General features: G+C 35.7%; 3 protein-coding genes across 4 annotated transcripts; 1 reads left to right on the top strand and 2 right to left on the bottom strand.

The window, feature by feature from the left end:
• Nucleotides 1-3268: 3268 nt before the first annotated feature.
• On the top strand, nucleotides 3269-5837 carry LOC105157855 (EPD1-interacting receptor-like cytoplasmic serine/threonine-protein kinase). 2 transcript variants are annotated; one of them, XM_011074351.3, is made up of 5 exons: nucleotides 3274-4080; nucleotides 4171-4306; nucleotides 4419-4555; nucleotides 4657-4780; nucleotides 4898-5813. In XM_011074351.3, the coding sequence occupies exons 1-5, from the start codon at nucleotides 3697-3699 to the stop codon at nucleotides 5467-5469; spliced, it is 1353 nt and encodes a 450-aa protein (XP_011072653.1). In that variant the 5' UTR covers nucleotides 3274-3696; the 3' UTR covers nucleotides 5470-5813. The 2 variants fall into 2 exon arrangements, with proteins under 2 accessions (XP_088734294.1, XP_011072653.1); XM_088878168.1 differs by having other exon boundaries at nucleotides 3269-4306; nucleotides 4898-5837.
• A 1040-nt stretch (nucleotides 5838-6877) lies between these two features.
• LOC105157808 (multiple organellar RNA editing factor 7, mitochondrial) lies at nucleotides 6878-9134 on the bottom strand. Its single transcript, XM_011074289.3, has 5 exons — nucleotides 8667-9134; nucleotides 8328-8425; nucleotides 8152-8217; nucleotides 7579-7859; nucleotides 6878-7235 (listed from the first exon to the last, which is right to left on the bottom strand). Exons 1-4 carry the CDS (start codon nucleotides 8924-8926, stop codon nucleotides 7699-7701), a joined length of 585 nt encoding a protein of 194 aa, XP_011072591.1. The 5' UTR covers nucleotides 8927-9134; the 3' UTR covers nucleotides 6878-7235; nucleotides 7579-7698.
• A 1170-nt stretch (nucleotides 9135-10304) lies between these two features.
• Nucleotides 10305-15045, bottom strand: LOC105157809 (linoleate 13S-lipoxygenase 3-1, chloroplastic). The gene is made up of 8 exons (XM_011074290.3): nucleotides 14439-15045; nucleotides 14045-14325; nucleotides 13209-13446; nucleotides 12794-13120; nucleotides 12273-12466; nucleotides 11777-12078; nucleotides 11419-11682; nucleotides 10305-11248 (listed from the first exon to the last, which is right to left on the bottom strand). Exons 1-8 carry the CDS (start codon nucleotides 14815-14817, stop codon nucleotides 10492-10494), a joined length of 2742 nt encoding a protein of 913 aa, XP_011072592.3. The 5' UTR covers nucleotides 14818-15045; the 3' UTR covers nucleotides 10305-10491.
• Between the last annotated feature and the right edge of the window lie 1762 nt (nucleotides 15046-16807).

Genomic DNA, 16807 nt, shown 5'->3' on the forward strand with positions numbered 1-16807 from the left:
AGGCAACTTGACCGAAGAAACCTGGTCTGTGGCTTTGTTTGTCTGCACAGGGTCAGGGTGACTTCTGACTTGATTTTGTGCTCAAGTCTACGCGGTTGGTTGGCGTCCGCTGTTTCCTATTTCTTTTTGAATTTATTGGCTGTGGGGTTGGACTTAAAGATCTTAATCAGACTTATGATTCTCGTGATAAAATATTATAGAAAATATCTGGGTTATTATTACTTTTTAATCTTTTGATATACAAAGCCCCCCCCCCCCCCCCCACCAAACTGATGACACGAGGATAGGATTTTAAGTACTGTACTCCACCAATTGAGTTATGTTGACCATGTTATAGTCGTAAATTATTAATGTTATGTATATATTAGAAAAATGAAATGAAAGGGGAAGAGGTGAAAGCAGATATGTTATAATGTTAGAAAGGTGGAAACCGAAAATGATGAATAATTGGGATCTTTCTTGCATGTGCTTATGTTTTATGTATGAATGAGATGAGAGGCTGAGGCTGAGGCTCTTACTTTCTTCCCACTTCACATGCCTCAATCAGTATGACGACAACACGCACACACCCATATGTCTGTGTGCGTTTTCTTTTTCTTTTTTGTAAATTTTCCCTTTTTGGGAATTTGGCTTTCCGGTCCTTTTCGATTATGACTTCTTGCTGGCCTCCACCCTTATTTCTATTTCAACGCCCGCATTGGATTATGTTCTCATTTAAACCATTATATATACATCTCATTTAATTCTCTTTTATATATATATATATATATATATATTTTGGGTGTGGAGGGTTTGCCTCAAGCTCTTGAAAATTTACACAAATGTTCTCAATTAGTCAATTCTTCTAAGCTACCTATAATTATTACTCAACATTCTAATCCTTCATATATTGGACCCCACTAAGAAAAAGGGTTTAATGAAATACTGAAATTAAATAAATTATTTTTCTATGAAAAAAATCTTATTATCTCTCTGTATTTAATAAAATAGAGCAATCTTTCACGCAATTTGTGCATTTTATGAGCCTTTTCTTTTTTTAATTTTTAACTTAAAATTACATGGACTATCATTAGATTAATTGAGAGATCCTATGCTAAACTATCTAATGCTTAAATCAGTTGAATTTGATATTTTGGGAAAGGAAGAATAATATTCTTTCAAGTAAAATAATGTGCCTCGTCCCAAAGTAGTTATGATATATTTATAGAGCCAAATACCAGTACTTGTACAGATTTATGTCTGATTTCAATCTTACAGGTGCATGATGATTGATAATTTCAATTTCAGATCAACAAGTCGTGTTGGTCTGCGCGAATTTTTGACTTTTGCACCGATGAAAAGATATTTTGGTATTTTCATTATATTTGCTGGTATATCCCATCAGATTCGATTGTAATTTGCATCAAATTGTTACCTTTGCTAGAAAAAATAGAGTACTCTTGTGAAAAATAAATGAGTGTAGTATTTAGGGAAGCATGCATGAATATGATGCAATAATGTTGTTGAATTTTGTGTATTCCAATGGGAAAAATTTGAACCCCACTTGCCAAAACTATCTGCTTCAGATTTTCTCGTTGATTTTTTTTTTTCTTTTTTCCCACCTACCAAGTTTATAAATTCCTTGAATTTTAAAACAGTATTATTAATTAGTCAATAAATTCACCAAAGTTGGGCTAATTTATAAAATTTAAATTGAAACTTAATACATATTATTATAAGTCCACTAGTCGAATTTTTTAGATAATTTTATATTATACACGAGAAATTAATTAATTCCCATGTCGTAATTCTACTTCCAAGTCCATTATTACAGGTTATTGAATTTGACTGAATCGTATTATATTTTACGATGCTGTAATTATTACTCAGATTCACTTTATGGATTGTAAAAAATCATACGAATCATTATTCCGACATTAAAAAAAAAGGGGGGAAGAAAGAACATTAAGACATATATATAAAAAATGAATGCATGTTTTGAGATTATAATTAAAAAAAAATAAGGTTTAAAAGAAGCTAGCTAGGCTGAAAACTAGGACTTGACCTATGCTTGCAATGGTTGTTTAATTTTTCTTTTTTCTTGTTTTTTTTTAGAAATTACAGCCACCCGTTGATGTTTGGCATTATTATGAGTATCTCTTTATTATTTAAAAAATTATAAATACTCCTCTTAGATGAAAAATAATTATGTAGTTCTTAAACGGTGAGTTGGATATTGACTTATAAGTTTTATATATTTGAGGGTGGGTAAAGTAAAAATTCATAGTCCAGTCTATAAAAATATTTTAGAAAATTAAAAAAAAAAAATATATATATATATATAGACTTATAAGTCATAATCCAAAAGGACATTTTTACCAATTCATCATAAAAGTTGGATAGAAATCTAACAGAGGCTATTGGGCTCATTGTTAGACGAATGTTAAAATTAGGGGAGTATTATAAGTTTTTAAATAACGAAAATATATTTATAATTATGTGAAATTTCAGGGGAGGTGACTGTAATTTATCTTAATTTTTATTGTGCATAGAAAATGAAGTCATGATGAAGTAATTGCAACGTCTCATGACTGCAACTTCTTTTGAGGGATAGGGTTTCTTGTTTTCTTGTGCTTAATATATCAGTGTGAAAATAAAAGGGAATTTGTATTTATATATTTATATGCTCAAATTGTATTTTTAAACTCAAAATTATTCTTATCTTATGTGAAAACCAACATTTCTTTTCCAAAGTCTATATGCATATCAAATGAAATTCCTTATTTTGGATTGTGAATTGTAAAACCTTACAACAACTTAATTATTGCAATCAATTTACATGTGTTTATAAGATGTTAGTAATAATAATTTTATAAAAAATATAATAAAATTTAAAAAAATCGTTAAAAATTTTAAAATCAATTAAGAGCTCTTTACTTTCTCTAAAAGAACTTATAAGCTTTTAACATTTTTATTTTTTGATTTGGCAATCTCATCGAGCTAATTAGCAAGTAAAACTTTCTACTGATTTGTATTATTTAATAATATATATTTATTTTTGAATTCATTAGCAAGTAAATTTTTTGTATTAAATAATGTGAATTAGCAACGAGAATTTTACTTACTAATTTTTTTGCGTTGCTATCGAACAATTTTCTTGTAGCGATGTTGTGTTGTATGTATGAGCAGCTCAGAATGGAGGCATCAAGTTGAAAGGTAGTGGAAAAAAAGAATGTCTGGACAAAGTTATACCTACCTGAAATCCTGAAACACATTTGTCTGAAGCTGCATGGAAACTCAGTTTGAGGTTTCTTGAAGCCCACAAGCAGCCTGACTTGAAACAGTGCAACACAAACAATTCATACACCTTTTTCTCTTCCGCTCTTCTCCAAAAGTAGTTCTTCATTTCCAAGTCAAGTATTTGCCTCTAGATTGCTTGGAAAAGACATAGACAGACTCCTTTGTGTACACAATTTTTTTTATATATATACATACTGATTCAAATGCACGACCACCTTCCTTCTAGGCCTGAATGATTTCAGCAGAAAAGAAAAAAAACTAGGATATTTTGTCGCGATTGCTTGGACCACCACACACACACACACACATATATATATATATATATATTCTTCTTTCATCCTCAGTTCTGACACACCCTCAATCCTAGAACAAGAACAACAAAGCATTCCTTTTCAGTTTCTGAGGCTGTAATAAAGAATGGCAATCAAGAAGATGACATGGAGATCACTTTTCCCTTCTTGTTTTAACCCCAAGAGTCATAATTTGGACTCAACTAGCCAAGTCTCTAAACAGAATTCTGCCTCCAGGATATCACTTTCTGATATAAGTGACACCGGCTCGTCCTTTTGTGCCAGTGATCTCTCCAATTCCAAGTTTGCATCAAATCTCCACATTTTCACTCTTGCAGAACTCAAGGTGATCACCAGTAACTTCTCGTCGAGCAATTTTCTTGGAGAAGGCGGGTTCGGGCCGGTGCACAAGGGGTTCGTGGACGATAAGTGTAGGCCAGGATTGGAGGCTCAGCCTGTTGCTGTCAAGTTGCTTGATCATGATGGTGATCAGGGCCACAGGGAGTGGCTGGTGAGCATTCACATTTGTCTTCTTTTCTGGTTTTTTGATTTCCTTTTTTTCCTTTTCAGTTTTCTGATGTTTTGTGTTCTGAATTTACAGACAGAAGTAGTCCTTCTTGGGCAATTGAGACACCCCAATCTTGTGAAGCTGATTGGTTATTGTTGCGAGGACGAGCACCGGCTTCTTGTTTACGAATACATGGCCAGAGGCAACTTAGAGAATCACTTATTCAGAAGTAAGAATTTCATCCGATATATGTATCAATGTCGGTGCTATATATAAGCCGGATCATCATCAATGAACAGGAACTAATTGAATGCTTGTTTTACTGATGCTGATAATTTCAGGGTATAGCAGTCCATTGCCCTGGTTGACAAGGATGAAGATTGCTATTGGCGCAGCCAAGGGCCTCGCTTTTCTTCATGGAGAAGAGAAACCGGTGATATATCGCGATTTTAAGACGTCAAACATCCTTCTTGACTCGGTAATTCTCTCTCATTCATTAATTTATACTCCAACATAGTTTCCTGAGTTCAATGATCCAGCTGGTTACTCTGATCCTAACGTTAACGATTCATTCAACAGGATTGTAATGCTAAGCTTTCTGATTTCGGGCTGGCAAAGGATGGACCGGAAGGAGACGACACGCATGTATCAACACGGATAATGGGCACACATGGCTATGCTGCTCCTGAGTATGTCATGACAGGTAAAGAGACTAGCAGATTCTTTTTGCTATTCAACAACCTTAAATCCTGTCAAAATTCCTTCTTAACATACCATGAGATCGATGTGTATAAGACTCTTGGAAACTTGTGTTTTTCAGGTCATTTGACAACAATGAACGACGTATACAGCTTTGGAGTGGTTCTACTAGAGTTACTGACAGGCAAACGTGCCATGGATAAAAAACGGCCCGCCAGAGAGCAAAACCTGGTGGAGTGGGCAAAGCCTTATTTGAAGGATCACCACAAGCTCGACAGGTTAATGGATCCGAGGCTTGAAGGCCAATACTCAAGCGAAGGCACCAAGAAAGTGGCTGCACTAGCTCATCAGTGCCTGAATCACTACCCCAAATCCAGGCCAAGTATGAAACATGTAATCAAAATCTTGGAGCCTATACTGAAGTATACTGATATCCCAGCCGGACCCTTCATTTATATCGCTCCAACGGAAGAGAAAATGGATAGAACGTTGAGCGGATGTAAAGAAACTGATGAGGCAAAGTTGAAGGAAAATGGAAATGAAGATAAAAGAGAAGCAAAGAAAGAGAATGGGTATAACCGGAGAAGGAAGGGGTATCGGCACAAGCATCGGATCAGGTCTCATGCTGTCTATTCGGACACTGCACTTTATAAAACCTTAAGGAATGAAACAAAGTCTCCAGGAAATAAATGAAACTGATGGAGATTAAGAATAGGAAAACAAGTTTTGATCAAATGTACATTTTGTTCTAGGAGGAGTGGATGTCAGTAGAATTAGCTACAAGTACAACAGGAGTACTTGTGTATATTTTCTTTCTTTTTGATAGGTATGAGTTAAAGGAAACTTGAGCATCAAAGTGTACGAGTTTGCAATCATTTGTCTTAAAATTGCTTGAAAAGGAACTACATATGATATAGCTTGTTAAGAATGGAAGGTGTTTTAATTGGGTTAAATGCAATGTATCCCATGTAATTCGGGGAATGTCCAAAAATCTCTACTTGTCATTTTCAAAATGAAGCATAAATCCACATAGCCTCAGTTATGTTATAAAAAAAAAAAAGTTTAAAATGATATTTATATCTTATTTAAAAATTGTTAGATCTTGATTTTAATTTAAGATTCAAACTAATTAGTAGATTAACAGTGTAAATTTTTATTTAATTGAATCAAAGATTTATATTTAGATAAATATATAATTAAACTTATATATATTATGTATATACAATTATATTAAAATATAGAATTTAATACAGCTACCACTCCATATCAATTACCCTAAAGTATTAAAACCTTCAAAAATGCCCCTGACCTTTTATTTTTAAATTTGAAAAGTTCATTTTACATTTACAAAAATTGCTTTCTAAACAGAAAATAAAGGAATTTCTAAAATGCCAAATCATCCTTTGTCAATAAAATTTCTAAAACTAATTTTACTTATTCATCAAACTCTTTTTATTATCGTAATTCTAAAATACTTGGAGCTCACAACTTTTAGTTTCACTTGTATTTGTCAAACCAAATTAAAAATAAATTTATACATGCATATATATTTGTATATCTACATAAAAAATATACAATTAAGAAAACTAAAATGACAGATGAACTAATAACAAAAATAAACAATTAACACATTTATTTTTAACTCGATTGATAAACCAGTGAAACTAAAATAAAATAGCCCAAATAATTTAGAATTATAAAAATAAAAAGAGCTCGATGAACAAGTGATACTAAAATCAAACAACGCTTTGAAAAAAGATGATTTTGACATTTTAGAAATCACTTTTTTTTTTTTTTTTCACAAAGTAAGTTTTGTAACGGTAAAATGCACTTTTAAAACTTAAGAATTAAAGGCCAGGGGATTTTTTGAAGGTCTTTAATACTTTATAGAGTAATTGATGTGGAGTGGATATTTTAGGGGTAGTAATAGAAAGTTAAATATGTAGAGAGAGAGGAGGGGAGGCGAGGACGGCCGACGGGAGAGGGGAGAAGGGGAGCTGGCAGAGACTGAATATGGACGAAAGATGTGGGCAAGCATCGAATGAATTTGAGGCAGGGGCATACTGTTATAGAAAGTAATTTGGTTGCTGAATTGGAGTGGGGCAGAAAGTGTCTTAATAGAACCAAACATTTAATCTCAATTATGCACCAAAAACATCAGAAGCAGAGATGAGTGTATCAGCAGCAAGTTTAAGCATACAAAATCTTGACCAAGTTAACCAAAAACTTGAGCTTAACCAAAATGCTCCCAAAGCAGTGCTACAAGAATTCGACACTGTAAAAGGACAAGTATATGATCATTTCATTTCATAAGAGTGCTTTTGAGGAGGAACGTAAAGAGAAAACGGTCCAAGAACGAGATCTTCAGCAAAACTCATTTATTCTCAGCCATTGCTGGGGCAGTAGCCGTGTCTCAGCCGTTAGAGGCTACACCTGTAACCGATCACACATAGGTTGACCTACAAAAGATCATCTAAATGAATGATTTCACAGGAACATATGCACATTCTTGTTCAGAGAATATTTGAATAGGAAGAAATAACTTAAATATGCACAAACATGCACATGGTGGTTTCTACAACTACTATTAAAGGCCAAAACTACTAGTTCTTATTATTTATTAATTCTGTTAATAAATCTGCCAGTGCAGGAATGGAGTTATTGTTGATTATCCTTTTAATTCAATCCATCTTCTTTGCTTTATCAATAATCTTTGTAGAGTTCCACTAGCATAGATGAGCATATTATTTTTGAATACTCAAGACGAGTAAAAAGAAATTACAAGAATGAAGAGGAATTCACCTGAGTTCTTCCGCGCATTAAGAGACAGGCACATCTGCAAACCACTCCATTTGAGATCGGAAATATTAAAATTAGCTGATAACCCTTTCCTGAAATTTTTAACACCATATGGCCATTAGTTCAATCACTTGTTTCATGAGAATTTCTTGAACGTCTTCTTTTCCTTCTAGGCTTCCTTGAACAGGTTCTTCCCATATGGTCCTCGCCACAGTCAGACTGCAACCACTCAGCATGATACTTCTCTTCATAAGGAAAGACGTTCCCTGCAATATATGGTTCTCCTGAGAAGAAAGAGGTCTTGGTTATAGTCATAAGACACGGCCGGGACTTATAACACAAAGTTGGGAAAACACAATTTCCCGAAATGCGACTAAAATCTAGGACACATTCTATTTAACTTGTGGTCTCAAGCACCACATGCTTCTAAATACAGGGGGTAGGTTTTCTATATCAATCTAATAATTCTCCTAGTTTACTCGGATGGGCCTTTCTTCTTCATCATTATTAACATATTGCATGTACACTACATGAAAACAAACTATTACAAACAAAATTTGCATTAAGTAACAATACCTCCATAGCCAGTTTCTTGAGGACACAAGTAAGAATCCGGCAAAACCCATTTTACACGGGGAAGGGCTGCAAGCAGAGGATAGCATCAAACTATGCTAATGAAAGATCATGCTCAAGAATCCAAATCCAGCGAGGAAAAGAGACTGGATAAGTTGAAGAGAGTCAAAGAAAATTACATCTGATCCTGTGAGTCAAATTTTCAGTGAGTTTACAGCTGAATGCATAGTAATACTTGGTTGAAACAGAATATATGGATTCCTTTGCTGCCTTCTCACTGCACAACATTCGAACTACAGAATAAACAAACCAAATTCTTTTTACAAAAATCCAACATGAGGCAACAAATTAATTACTGAGAGAGACCTGAAAGAAGTGAACACTAAACTAGTCGTATATTGCGTCACCGAATAATTAAATCAAACACATTGGAAATAATCTCAAGCCACATTATCGAAATTGGATACACAAATAACAACTAAAATTCAAAAGACTAAAATTTCACCGAAAATTGTTACCTTCCCAGAGCCGTAGCCAGAGTCGCGATGTACTGCTGAATGATTTCTTCCCTCAGAGGATAATTTTCAGGTGGGTGCATGACCACTAGCCAGTGCTTGTAGTCACAGCCGTCAACCAATGAGTGGACTCGCGGCAACACGGAGATTCGGGTTCCAGGGGGCGAGCTCCAGCTCACCGTCTCGTCTGAGAAGAAACGGAAGCGGTGGCGACAAATTGGGAGGCTGAAGGATGCCGTTGAGAGAAGTACTTTGCGCATCATGATTTGTCTCCAATCATCGGAGGTCACAGTAAACAGTTAAAATTCTTTGTTTAAGGAAGATTAAAATTGAGTTCTCCAAATTCAAAGGTTGATTGAGTACAGCAGCCGGATTCGAGACTCCTGTAACCCTATTTTCCATCTCTCTCGCTCTAAAATATTTATCAACTATAAAACCAATTTGATATTCATCTAACTCTATTTTTCATCGACTTTTGACACCAGCTTCAATTTCAACAAATTTAACCATTCGGACAACCTAAGATTGTTGTTTTTTGTTTTTTATTTTTGCTATAATTTTAAACAAGTAGATACATTACATTTATAAATCTCCAATTCATCATCATTATTATTATTATTAAGAAAAAAAAATTTGGTCCATTAACTTTGTCCACGGTTAATTTTAGTACACTAACTTTCGTTGTTATCATATTTTGACCAATAATTAAATACAAATTAGGATCTTATTATCAATTTTTTGGCTAATTTGAATATTTCCACCGAAAATTGCTAACTTGGCAAGGCCATGGTGAAAAAGCAGCCAGTATAACCACGTGTATTTTCACGTAGACAATTACGTGTACATCTTGTCAAATTCTTTAGAAGCAGAATTCTCCAAATTCTTCAGCCCTAATTTCTCTCCCCTCTTTTACGATTCACTCTATTATTGTGTGAAATCTAAAATATTTGCTACTAAAATAGTGATGATGAGAAACCCATCCTCAATGGAGATTATTTTTCCGTTTTATTAGTTGGTAATTAGCTTTGGGAGGAAAAACTAATATTTTTCCCATCAAAAATTGCCACCTCAAGTGCCATGTAACACTATAGTGTCACATGGGATTAAAAATCCCCAAATTAAAGAGCATGTGCTGTGCACATGCTATTTTTCGGCAAAAAATCCAATTTTCGTTCGCCACCGTGCTTAATTGACTCATTTCTGTAAATTATTGGTCAAAATGTGATAACAACGAAAGTTAGTGTACTAAAATTAATCGCGAACAAAGTTAATCGATCAAAAATTTTTCTTCCTTTATTATTATGTTAAAGACACAATTTATTTTAATTTTAATTGAACAAAAGTTAAAGAATTCTAAATAAATTAATTTAGAGATGGCACCCGCACCAATTTACCTGTCCTAATTGCTATCCCTATCCCTACAAATGTTGTATTATCAATAAAATAATAAATAAGTATACATTTTATCGACTTTTTAAATACACAAACTATCACTCTAAGCACAAAATTCTAATCTAAATCAAATCAATTATATAATAAGTGCAATATACTTACAGTATAATTAATATATAATTTAGAAAAAATAATCAATAACAAGTGCATATTACTTGTTCCGTGATTGGTTTAATTCGATCAAACTGATTTGGATAAAAATTTTCCATCTCAATATATACTTGAGCAATTACAAGGCTCCTTTCTACAACCATTTATGTATTATATTTACCCCTACCTTCAACTAATCAGTATTACAATCATCTTAGTACAACTATACATATCTGTAAGAACCTAATCAACTAGCTGTGTTTTAACAGCAACAATCAATTTTTACTCATATGGACACACTATTAGGTACACCCCTACATGTTACTCCGGGTTCGGAGCTAGGGGCGAGAAGCTCGTATGGTAGCACTCCCGCGCCACACCTGTTCTTCAGATTTGGATCCGCATTCCGTCTCTCAATTTCCTTCTCGATCTGTCTAATCTCAGCTGAGAACTCGTAGAAGGCCTCAATGACCTCGGCATCACCGGACCATATCGACTGGTGATGCCTCTCCCCTAGGTACTCCTCGTCGGGAGAGTGAGTTGATAATGTATCTACGACAGCCATGAATTTTGTAGCTTGTAACAAACTTGGTAGGGCACAGAAGAAGTACTTCTGTGGGTCTGAGAGAAACACTGCGTACTCAGGGTCGTTCTCATCGGGGATCAGGCGGCGCATGAGTGGTGGCCGGTTCGGGACGTAACCACCATATGGGTATTGGCCGAAATTCAATGCAGCATGTTGAGCTGATGCTAGCCATATTATGGTGGTGAGAATCGAAATAAGATCCTCTGGGGTGGCTAATGTGGGCCACCACTCTGCATGGCGAAGGTCGACATGCCCCACGTTAATGGACTCGGCGTACCAGGCTTGGAGCTCCTTGTCGTTGCAGACACGGGCCGAGTCTGGGTAGTAGTGGTTTACGTAATTGCGGACCCAGTTCTCGATAGCGCCCCAAATCATCAGCCCATCCGTGGCATATGGGTAGTCCTCAATAGTTAGTTTAAGCCCATGTGGTTGGGTGGGGTCGGGTACAGCCATTCCTCTGAAATTAAAAAGGGAAATCAAATTCATTAGACTTCAAGAACCTAGTGATCAAAGTCCCAAACAAAGGGAGCCCTGCTCCTATAGTTTTATTGATATCTTTTACTCTAAAGTGACTTGTGAGTTGGGCCATAAATTCTAAACATTCATGATAATTTTGGCAATAGATACCTGCGGATGAGATCGGCTGGGAGGCCTTCCTGATCAAAGCGCCAGCTCTTGTAGGCGGCAGCGCTGATTTCCATGCAGTAACGGCCGGGCGTGAAGCAAGACTCGATCACGCCATCAACGCTAATCAAGCTCTGTCGTGCCAAGGCATTGATCTCCAATGTATATCTCATATGCGGATCCAAAAGCTTAAAGATTGGGTGCATTGCACTCATCTGCCTATGTGCTGCCAATATGAATGGCTCCATGGTCGCATGTGTGCGCAACCTATAACCAAAACAAAGAATTATAAGAATTAAAATGATTTAAGTCTACTTAAGGTCATTACCATCAAAATATAGTTTTGTTCCGTTTTACATACCAATGGTTGACAAGTTGATGGACACCAGCATCATTGGAACAAACATGCGCTTTGGCTAATTGCCACATCCAATAAGTGGTTGCATCCACCGGTGGTGTGAGCACACGCTTTGACCGTGTGTTTGGAGAGGTCGGCGGGAGGCTGAGCTCGATTGCTACGGGTTTGAGCGTGCCCAAGTCAGTCAAGAAAAATATCGTACGTGTTGCATATGATTTTCGGCCATCAAGAGCATTCATCCGATCGAGGAATGGCAAGTAAATATCGTGGTAATCGATGATGTAGAGCCTACTGGAGTCCAGAGCCTGTCAAAGTTACATGTCAATAATTATTATACAAAGTCCAAGAGTAGTCGTGCTCAGATAGATGGTCCCCTAAGCCAATTTCGGGACCATTCAAGAAAAATCAAGAACATGAGCATCATGATATTCAGTCACAATCAATTGTAGCAGTGTACTATTACTGTTGATTTTATTCACCAAAATTACTAGACAAGTACCTGTTGTACAGTCATCCCGTTGAGTTGGCCAGAAATGTGTTCTTCTTTGAGAGCTGATTCTTGTGGTCCATAGATTTCAGGGTCAAGCTTACTCACTGGGGGGTAAACCTGAAGCCTCTCAATGTTGACAGGATTTACCCCTGCTATGGCCTGGCGGGCAAATTCGTCATCTCGCAACCATGCAAATTTGTCCTCTGTGTCACACGTACATTCAACATTAACATTTTGATACAGTTCCCACATTTAAATTATGTATTAAGAGTCAATTATTAGATGCTAGTAAAATAATTAAGACACTATCATAATAGACCAGCAGTAATCGACCTATATATGCGCCATTAACATAAAATCAACCACTTGAAAGTGATGGTGGGCTATTATGTGCGCATGTGATACACGTTTTTTTAGCTAAGATTAGGTCTGGACAAACTCAATTGTTTGAAAATGAACTCTTTGTATTCAAGTTGCATTAAATTATCCGGCTCAAATAAGAGAACGAAAGTGGTGGGGTGTATACTCACTCGATACAATCTTCGGAACGTCGTATTTGAGTAGACCACCTTCTTGAATTTTACTAACAGCCTTAGGTATTGGGATCTTCTTCAAGATCTCATCTTGGAGGCCGAGTTTGAGAAGAAGGCCTTCGCTGTAGAGGCTATCGATGTCCGAGAACCCCTTGAAATCTTTGTTGTTAGCAGAGATGCTGGCCATTAACAATGGTATAATGCTGTGAAGCAGTCCCTTCAGCCTCCCAGTTGAGAAAGCATTCATTTTCGACTCCTCAAATTGCTCATCTCTCGGCACATACATTGGCAGTGGCTTCTCGACTCGGCTCTCAGAATTCAAATCTGGTTCAAGAAGTTGATATATCAGACGGGGTTGTATAATGAAGGAAACATGGTACTCATTTTGATCAAGAAAGGAGAGCAGACAGACCAGTGTCGGTCGGAGGACGTCCAGTGCGACAGCGCCTAGGGTACGGCCTTTTGTCACCTCCAAGCACCGGTCTAGCGGAATCAATCCCCTTGTCTGGATTGCCAAGATCATTGTACACATCAAAGTCATATATTCTATCAGACAATTTCCTTTCACCGTTCCCATCACCTCTCAGCTCTCTTAGCTCCTTCTCTCTAAGGGCTCTCAGCCCTGCAGGTGTTTCATCAGGCAAATATGGCTGTTGAAGAAAAGAACAACAATAATTGAATTAATCAACACTAAATCCGAGTACACAAATACACACGTTTAAGCGATCAAGACTGGACAATAAACTATCTTTCTTCTTTCTTAAATCCTGATCTCAACTTTTAGTGGGAGTTCTTGGAGTACTTTACAAGTTAGAAATGAAAGCCTACACTACTTTTTTAATCAAAGCATCAGTTTCCTTTGCGTTTTAAACATGAACTTGAAGGGAATCAAGAGATACAAAGCTGGACTTAGAATATAGAATGCCCAACAGGCTGTAACGATAGAATAATCAACGAATGACAAATTAAATAAGAAAAATAGGAGAACATGAGAAACTGCAAAAAGGAAAGGTAGGTGAAAGAACCATGCAAAAAGGGCCTAAAGAAAGGAAAATAGCTATTTTTCTTTTAAATACGTAAACAAAAGTGTATGATAATCCACAAAACCAAGAATGAATGTTAAAAAATGAGTCAATAGTCATCAAAGAAAACAACTTTGACTCATCAAAATTGCATCAGAAAATCTTAAAAATTCAAACTAATTGTACAAATAATGAGAAGAAAAATCAACCAACTTTCTTTCAATACCTGATTAGAGAAGAAAATTCTTTTCCCAGGATGATCTTTCTTGGACTGAACCCAAGAATTGCAGGGAAAGTGAACAGGGCCACATGCAAATCCTTCAATTGTGATACTCTCTAAGAAGAATTCTTGCTGGTGTTTATTAGCCACTGTTATTGCCCCTGGAATCCCGAAGTTGGAATCCACCACAAATTCTGCTGTGTAATTTACTCTCTCTGTTTTCAGGTTTGATTTCTTGGACCAGTCCCTCAACACAGCTTCATTGCTCTTCTTGGGGGCCTTGGTTTCTAATCATCATACCCAAAAAGCAATTAATTTTAATAATAATACTATTTTCAAGAAAGATATAATATAAAAATATTACCAAATTAACAAAAAGAAAAAAAGAAGAAAAACTCACTTGGATCAATATCATTGCTGACAAGTTCCAAAACAACATTTCTCCCAATCTTGTCAGTAAAAGCATCCAAATGCTTAACAAAAGTCTCCTTGAAATCCTCCTTGTTCTTGTTCCTCACTGTGACCACTGCCCTCACCTTGAACTTCACTGCTTTTTCAGGCACAACTTTCACCAAATCCAAATCCTCACTGATGGCTGCAACAAGGGTTGTACTCTTCACACCTTTTCTTGTCATCACATGGTGTTGTACTCTCTTTCCCTCAAAAGGCAGAAAAAAACGGTTCTTGTGCTGGTTCAGAAGCAGCATCGAGGGTGAGGCAGCAAGAAACGATGATTTCTCCATTAAAGAAGAGCCCATGATTTCTCCACCCAGTGCCATGTTTCTGTACCTTCAAACGAGTCTTGAATCTTTCTGCCTGTGACCCTTTTTTTGGAGGATGTAGAAAAGGAGGTTGGTGGTGATGAAGGGCGTTTGGTTAGTGAAATTTAAGGTTTTGTGCGTGTAAATGCTTGCATATGTGTGTGTATATATATATGTAGTTTTGGAAGTGCGAGAGATGGTAGAAATGAATGAATGAATGATTGTGGAAGAGGGAATAAGAGATCTCACCGTCCACACGTTTTTTAATTTTCTGCTTATGACCACATGCAAAAGTCGCTCTTCTGTGTCCGTTTCAATGAATGAAATAAAGAAAAAAGCGTGTATTTGGTGATTTTCCAAGAATTTTCATTTTATCATCATGATGATCTAAAATCTAAATGGCTGCTGAGTCAAAGGAACGAGTTTGGAGTTTCCTTAGATCCGACGCGGTGTAAGGAATCCATATAGAAAGTGCGTCCTGCGAGTGGTCAGTTTTTAGACTCGGTGGACCTCTTTGTCCTTCTGTTTTGGCCCAAATGGCGATTATGTCCTAGTGGTTCAATAAAGCTTTGCACCAAACTTGTTTGTTTTTTCAAGAAAATGTACATCCACAATTTATCGTCACCTCCAAAACCCCCGCTCTCAAAGTTATAGCTATATCATCTCGAAATATGGAGGATATCCCATATTAGTTTAAGATTCTTGACCCAATGTTGTACAGAAAAACTATAATTGAGACATTGGCAATGATGCTATCATTGCTATGATTTCCATGTTCACAGACTTCTTTGCATTCACTAACCATTTGATTCCACAATTGCTTCACCTCTTTCAGCGGATCCTTCATTATCTTCTATCTCTGCAAATGAAACACAAGAAAGAATAGGAGAAAATGGAGTTGAACATGGAAAGAGAGTGAACAAAATGATGAAAATGGGGTTGAACATAAGGGGGAGAACGTGGTAATAATTGTTAGTGATAGATAAGGAATATTTTGAAAAATTTGAAATTTTGATGTTGCAGTGTAAATAATGGTTCTTTGTAAATAAAAATAGAGGTTGCTTCCCGATTTAGGCCAAACCAAATAAAAAAGGAGTGAATTTCGTCATGTTTTTTCATCTCTTGAGGGTGTAAAAGAAATTTTACCTAGTACTAATATTACCCACACGAGTAGAGTGGAGGAAAAGTGTGAATTTGAGCTCAAAGCCTTCCTATTAACGAAAATAGTGTTTGCCCCCCCAATCATGGCCTAGCCCCCATACCCTCCAATCATTTTTTCTTTTTCTTATTTTTTTTCCTTTATCAATTTATGTAAAATAATGTTTATAATATTTTATATTTCAATCAAACAACATATAATATTTTATTCAGACACATTTTCAATTATTTGAGGTGATAATACCTCTAAAATTTATTACGAGCAACCTTATGAATTTTAGAGTTTTTGTCGTGATTTTCTTTAATGTTAGTATATGGCCTGTGTTGTGGGCGTCAGACTGCCCGTCTTCGAACCCAATACTTACTTGGTTTATAAATCATAATTCAATTTCTTATTATCATAAAATAATACTAAAATTTAATAGATTACATATTATACAAATAAAATATTCTTTTAAGAATTATATAAACATAAGATTTTACACATTACGAGTATATGTGAAATAGAAAAAATACAACGCTGTCTTATTACAAAACTCAAACTGATACTATTACATGAAATCATTATCTTTTTTTTCCTTTAGGAAACTTTTCGGGGTGTCTGTAAATGCTAAACATACGATTTATCAACTTATCGCTGGAAATAAGATGAAAAAAGAGTGATTTTGTTTTACAGCTTCTACTTTTGAAATATTTAAATTAAGTTGATTTAAGGCAAAAATTATAAGTTGTTGTTTTCTAAATTTCTGTAACATTCTAAATATTAAGTTTCGTTTCAAAACACTATAATTTCAACTGTGTTTTTACATCTTTAATCACTTTTACATTCAAACACTCTCAACTTTTAGTA

Source organism: Sesamum indicum, linkage group LG3 (assembly GCF_026168435.1).
Source record: "Sesamum indicum cultivar Baizhima isolate 11 linkage group LG3, ASM2616843v1, whole genome shotgun sequence".
NCBI lineage: Eukaryota > Viridiplantae > Streptophyta > Magnoliopsida > Lamiales > Pedaliaceae > Sesamum > Sesamum indicum.